At 36.0% G+C, this 7,570-nt stretch overlaps 1 protein-coding gene across 1 annotated transcript in view; it reads right to left on the reverse strand.

Annotated features, from left to right (window-relative positions):
* Positions 1–7,570, reverse strand: part of ERICH3 (glutamate rich 3) — a 140,210-nt gene that overhangs the window by 48,463 nt on the left and 84,177 nt on the right. Inside the window, exon 8 of the mRNA XM_006146088.3 lies at positions 6,618–6,798. Coding sequence (XP_006146150.1) covers positions 6,618–6,798 — 181 coding nt within the window. The remainder of the gene's footprint in view (positions 1–6,617; positions 6,799–7,570) is intronic.

Below are 7,570 nucleotides of genomic sequence, written 5' to 3' on the forward strand. Positions count from 1 at the left end.
CATTCCTGCCCTCCACCATATTGTGGCCCCTGGATCTTGGACTTCCAAATAATGAACTAAGTAAACCTCTATTCCTCTGTTATTCAGTTTCAAGTATACACCTGAAAATACACCTTCCAATCCTGACTTGATGGTTTCTTCATGAAATAGTGGAAAGAATATAGACCAGAAATGAGAAAATTCTGGTCCATGACCCAGACCTTCGCTTATTAGTAAGTGTCCCTTAGTAAGTTACTAACTTGGTTGCATTTCAGAACTCCCGTATATAAAATGGAAAGGATGGGGTGGGAAAGAGCAGATGCTCTGCTTCACAGAGCAGTCTTAAAGATTATATAATGCACACTATTAGAAAGCATTTTATACTGTTTGTAAAATGCAGTTATTCATTATTACCTGCAGTGGGTAGCACTGTTTAGGCACTAAAATAAAGCAATAATAGGGAAAAAATATCAAATGTGGTCTCCTTTCTCAAGAAGTTATAATTTAGCAGAAGAGGCTAAATTAACATATTGTATTAACAACTGACTTATTCTGAATAAGGTCACCACATCCTCTCACCTTAAAATTTTATCCCTGAAAACAAATCAAAGACTTAACCTGAACAACGCTAATTCATGAAAAATTACTGAAATTTAGGTAAAAACGGTGAAAGTCTGTGGCATTCTTCCTTGGGATTATTTATCCCCCACACCTGCCACTATTTCATCACAGTACTTCTAATAGGGTAGGGCAGGCCATAAGTAACCAGCAGTTACACTGTCTGTAAGGAATGACAAAACAAAACAACCCCATGGCTTTACCAGTAATAAGTAGAAATCTTGGAGGCAAGTTAATGCGGAAGGTCAGAGGTTCTACTAGCTTGAGACTGTAGTTCTAATTAGAGCAAGCAACAGGTCAAAAATTTAACAGGGATATACAGGCAACAGACAGTCGTAGAGCATTTGATAAGCTGTCTATATCTCTCCAACTAACTAGAAGCAACATGGATCAGAGTAAGCCCAACCTATTATGTGTCTCCAACCTATGTACAGAGGAAACAACAGAGCGACTAGTGGAAAATAGAAGTTGGAACAGACTTGAAAATTGCCTGAAATATAGATACATTCCTGAACCCACAGCAATAGGTTAAATCATGTCCTTCCAAAATTCATGGCTACCCAGAATCTCAGAATGTGAATGTATTTGGAAACAGGTTCTTCACAGATATAATCAGTAAAAGGTTGAGTGGAAATCATCCTAGTTTTAAATTTTGCCCTTAATCCAATACCTTATAAGAAGAAAAGAGGACACACATAGCGATACCTGAAGAAGATGCCACATTCAGAGAGAAGCAGAGATTGAAATAATAGAGCAACAAGCCAAGGATTTCCAGGCACCACCAGAAGTTGTAAGAATCAAGAAAGGATTCTGCCTTAAAGCTTTTCAAGCCACATCTTGATTTTGGACTGTCCTCCAAATATGTGAGAGAATACATTTCTGTTGTATCCAGATACAGTCTGGGAGACATCTGTAACATCATCCTCAAGAACTTAATACCTAATATTCCCACAAAGAGATCCACTGGCAGAGAGGGAGGCTTTACTGGATCAAGGTGTTTGGGCCCACCTTCTGGTAAATCCTGAGATGATTACTAAACTATGAAAACACAGACAACCTTAAAAGACCAGCCTGAAGAATTAGAATTAAAATAGAATTTTTAAAAAATCTGAGAACAAAATAGCTGGTTATATACTCGGGTGAGGGGGGACTGAATTTCACAGACTAAGTCTAGATAAATGACTAGACAAACAAATAAACAAAACAATAATTTTCTTTAGGGAAAAGTTGAGTCCAAAATTCATAGTAATACACTGTCTAAAATATACAGTTTTTCAACAACAACAATAACAAAAGGCATATAAAGAAAGAACAACGCAACCTAAACTTAGGGGGAAAAAAGGAATTAAAACCATTCCTAGGAATGTAATCAAGAGAAATTACAGATGCTAGGTAGTAGTGCAGGGTTAATACAACTGGACCCACATGGAAAAAGCCCTGGGATCCCATCCTGGCATCTCCTTGAGCATACCAGACACACACACACATACACATGTGCCTGTGTGCATGTGTGCTGGTGGTCTGGGCTGGCTGAGACTGGGAGTAGATTGTAGAGAGAAGACCCTGTTGGAGATGCCTACTTCTCTTTCTTGCTCTTCCATAATAAATAAACAAATAAACTTATTACTTTTTTTTCTTTTAAAAAGAAAAAGAAAAAAATAACATATGTCTATGCCACTCATTTTTGTATGATATAAACAAATACATATACAAATAACAGCATTATTTTTATTAGTTCCAAACTGGAAACATTACAAATCTCCATCAACCAGGGGATGGATAAAAAAATACTTGAACATTCATGTAATGGAATATATTCAGCAACGTAAGGCGAGAAAAACTACTGATAGATACTATAAATGCATGACTCTCAAAAATGTGAAAGGAGTGAAAGGAGCAAGACACGTAACACTGTTACCCACCATGTAGCTGGGGCTCATACCACACCCAAACCTCTCCCTAAATGGTGTTTTTCCTTAAGTAACAGGGTGCATGCAAATATTAAGGCTGCCACTGAAAATCCCATCCTGAATCAGTCAGAACCAATTTGGCATCTGGAAAGATCACTGACTGACCTTCAAACTCATTACACCTTCATGGTAGTGATTTAGTGTACTAAATGACACCCATACTAGCCTCTTAAGTATTGACAATCTCTTGGGTAACCCCTGGAAATGACCTTATAAGAAGAAAAAGGAGGCGGGTTTTGAAGTTCTGGGAAATCACTGCATTTTCCAGGCTCAAAATACTCCTCCCTATCCTGTCCACTCATTACTCCCTTTGTTGTATCTAAAACTCTGCAGCTCAAGACCTGTGAGAAGTCAATTTAAGTTTGACTTCAGATTCTCCATTCCTTGGCCATTGACTAAGCTTGTGCTATGACACTTGGTTTCAGTTTGTACGACGACCCTGAGACACTTAATGGCAAAAGATCACATTTTGGAGAATGAATTAAAAATTGCTAATGATACTTCTCCTTGGCCCAGCGGCAGTGGCACAGGAGGTAGGATACCGCTCTGCAATGCTGGAACCACATAGAAGACTGAAGGTTCAGTTCTCAGGTCAACCTGAAACATGTGGGGCACACACATGCATCTGTGATCAAACCACCCATTGTGTAATTTCATTTAAGTGAAACGTCCTGAAAACAAAATATTTAGAGACAAAAAAAATGCAAATCAGTGGCTGGCTGGAGCAGACTGTGAGAGTAAAGTCTAACCACATGAACATAAGGGAACTTTCTGAAGCAGTGGAGATGTTCTGATTTGTGATGGGGGCTGCATGACTCTACGTAATTGATGAAAGTCATTGAATTAGACATGTACAGAGGGTGAATTTATGGTACTTATACTTCAAGAGAGCTATTTTTAAAACAAAAAAATTAATTTATGATAGTGAGGGAAAAAAATGATAAACTAAATATAAGTTGAAGTACAAAGATTTGGTTTTAAGAGTACGCTAAAAAGGACCAGCAGATAGCACAGTGGTTATGTCACTGAATTCCCACATAGTTGACTGTGGTTCAAGTCCCAGACTTGGCAGCTTAAAACTCACACCACGTGCATGTGCATGCATGCCCAAGATCCCAAGAGGAGAATGGACTGCGGTGTGCCATCCACCTTGGGTGGTGATTTCTGACTTTCTGTCTCTCTGTCTCAGTCTCTCTGGTGAATGCATGTACCCTATAGCAAAAATTTCTCTAAAAATGAAATAAGAGTAGACTAAGAGCCATAGGCCGTCAGGATAAATTATAGTAGAAGTTGGATGAAAAGACTGCATAGCCTTAATCTGAATCTTAAAAGATGTGTAAGATTTGAATTTAAAGGGAGGAAAGACAAAGAAAATAGCATGGAAAGGCAAATGTGCAGGGAGAGGGAAGGAACTTTCTTAGGGAGTAAGGAGGAATGCATAAATAGGTGAAATAGGATCTGGTTATGGAAATACAAGAAAACAGGGCAGTAAAGGAAGGGATTTTCAGAGGGCCAGATGAAAAGTTACTTTGTTCTTTGCATCTGCATGAACCCAAGAGGCCAAGGTTTGTCTTGTTTGAAAATATAAACATGGTAAATAAAAATGCCTCTGAAGAAACTACTCTTTACAAGTAGCAGAAACTATTCAGTGACTTCTGTAGGTGTATATTTATAATAAACAATCAGCTTGTGACTGACTTGAAGTCTAAAGTCAGACTATAAGACATCATGAATTACTGTGGGAATAAAAGATGCACTTGCCACATTCCAAAATAATTAACTTTATTGTTATTTCTCATGAAGAAAAAAGAAAAAAGAGACAAATCAGCAAATGCCACATTTTGACAACTTGACTGCTCCAAGTATAATGTTAAATGCCCTTACTTTTTTTTTTTTTTTTTTAACAGAAACCTTCTAAAAAATCTAGTCACATTTCACTGGATCATGCACAGCTTTGATTTGTAAAAAGGGCAGATTCTTTTCAGTCCAGCTAAATTGCTAAGATTGCTGAACCACAAGTCAACTCTGAGCCACCCGACTTTTCAATTTTGAATAATTACTTTTCTGGCAATCAGGGCAAGCTGAGACAAAATTATTGTGTGAACAGGATTCAATCTTTAAGACCCCATCCCATCCTATTATTCAAGACTGTCCAATGCCATAACTAAAAGTCTCAGGATCATACTTACGCAAAATAACATCAAGCCTGGTAATGCCCTTTCTCCCATAACCTCTAGTTCTGCAGCATCATCACAGTGTACATCATCTACCCGAGGATAATTCAGCTAAGCCTCATTCTTTTTCCATTTGTATCTACCACATTTTCCAGTAGTTAAATAGACATTATATATGCATTTTGTTGAATTAAGTGTGATCTAAGACCCAGAAAAATGTCATTATGTTAATTCCAATTTCAATAAGCAATTCTCCTAAATTAATAGCTGAAAGTTATATTTTTGAAAAATAACTGTATGTATCTGTGCCACTATCATTAGGGGTTTTATGCCCCTTGTATTATAAAAATGTAGAAAACCCTGCTACAGAGAAGAGCTGACTGGAGCTCACTGAAACTGACTAGGGCTTTGCTCCTAGTTGGGAGACCAAGGTCTGTGCTTGACTTGCCCAGAGCTTGGAAAGCCCCACCACCTCTGGATTCCTCTCATTTTCCTCCTCTACGAAATGGAATACATTTTGGAAAGCTATGGCAAAATGAAACAAAATACATTACAATTCCACCAGACATATAAAATGTGAAAATAATTTCCACATGATTAAGCATCATATTATGTTTTACTTTATGTTAAAACTAACATTCAAGGGACCAACAGGTGGCATGGTGATTAAGGTACTGGACTCCCACACGGCTTACCCAGTTTGGGTCCCACACCTGGGGGCTTGCTTTCTCACTTTGTCTCTCTCTCTCTCTTTTTCTTTGGTGAGTGCATGTGTCTTACAGCAAATTAAAATAACAAAGAATAAATAAAAATGTTTTTAAATTAACATTCAAGGATCGGGTCATGGGGAAAGTCAAAATACATGTTTGCATAGAAAAATAGAAAAATAAATAAAAAGTTATTAGGTTGTCATAACTTTCCTGACAACCTAATATTTACTCTTTCTTTTAATGTTGTGAAGTTTTAAATATGTAACCCATAAATATGTAAATATAGTTTCTCTTCAATGATTTGAAGATTTTTAAAATTAATAACCACTGCTTTGGATTAATGAGAGAAATCAGTAAGGCCAGTACTAAGAATGATATGTTTGTTTGCTCTCAACTCCTTCCTTAACTCCTAAGCCTATATCAGGATTATCTGAATATAAAGATTTCTAGACATTAGTAAAAACAGTATTACCTTATTCCTTTAATTAGTAAAAAGAGTGTTACTGAACAGAATTTCTTAAGCAAGGGAGTAACAAATATAATTATATAAACACTCTTCCTTTTAATTGCTGTGCCACTGAACTAAATATTGGAGAAAAGCACTACAGTTAAATAAATGAAAACCTAAATTAGAGATGAAAATATCTTATGCTGAAAACACGGATTTATGATCAAATGAAAGCAGAAATGTACTAAAAAGCCATTTAACCAAATTCCACATCAAGTTATTTAGGTGTGATTCACTGTGGAGTTTATTGGATTTGTGATATTATCTCAACATTCCACTAAAGAACAAATTGCCAATGCGGTATTTTTTTCTTAGAATAATGTACAATATAATTCACTATGGCAAGCCAAATAGTTAACTTGTAATTTGGGGGACAGCTTATTCGGTCAACATTTTACCGATCATATATCTCCATCCCCAAATTAATCTGTTACCGGGTTAAATCACTCCAAATTCTCTCTTCCACAATCTGCAAGAGAAATTGCTGCTTCAGTTTCAATCATGGAGCAGTAAATCTAGATCTACTTTTAGGCATCTGGTTTATAAGTCCCTGGATACACGTAAATAAAGTGATTGAAGTCATTTTGATATTATATTAACAACAGCTTATCTATAGCATCAACTCTAAGCAATTAAAAAATTTTTATTTTATGTGTACCTTTTTCAAGCAGTTTGCCTTTGTAGACACAAAGGTTTTCACCGCCACAATGCTGCTGATAAACTTTTATTTCATCCCGAAAGTCTGGGTTATCATAAGATAGGTGCACATTTTTCCCCAAATAGATCATTGTAATAACTGCATTGCTATGCACTGATGTTTTATGAATCCTTCTGGTATCCTAGAATAAACAAAAAAAGAGGTTTCTAAACTAATTACCTTCTAATCAGAGTTCTATTCTCACATGACATTACAATATGAAGAATAAAGTCTATTTTTATGTACCTAAGCAACAATACCTTTGTAAAGTGTCAACTTACACGGTGCACCAAAACTCATTCCTCTAAACAATTATAACATTTACATTTGTCTTCATATTTTTTTTCAATACTGGTGATTTTGATAAAGTTTGTCATTTTAACTGTGAATGTGTGTGTGTTTGTTCTACATACAGTAAAAATGTCATTTTTCTTATCGAGAAAATTGCTTTTAGCTCTTTGAGTTTGCTCTCAAAGAAAAATTCAAGTGAATTAATTATTTTAATTGGCGACATCATTGTGGTCTAACATGAATTGACGCTGATTATGATTTAACAATAGCTTGGTAGCTATCTTTGCAATTGGTCACTGACAGTATATCACTCCCTGGGTTAATTCCATCTTACAGGTAGATGTACACATTGGACTCCCTCTATGAATCATGTATATTATGTGCCTGGAATGATTCTGTTTCACAAGAAGTATTCAATTCAATGAAAGACCAATATTATTAATATCATTTTGTTCTTTTTTATAGAGAGAGTTTTGTTTTTATTTATTTGGGCTTTTTTTTTTTTTTTTTTTTTTTTTTTTTTCTTTAGGGCACCTGCGTTCGCCAGAAAGACAGAGAGAAACAAAGAGATAGAAAATGAGAAATCACCTCCCGGGAAGATGACCATGGCCCAATCACTTCTC

Source organism: Tupaia chinensis, unplaced genomic scaffold (assembly GCF_000334495.1).
Source record: "Tupaia chinensis unplaced genomic scaffold, TupChi_1.0 Scaffold000164_1, whole genome shotgun sequence".
Lineage (NCBI taxonomy): Eukaryota > Metazoa > Chordata > Mammalia > Scandentia > Tupaiidae > Tupaia > Tupaia belangeri.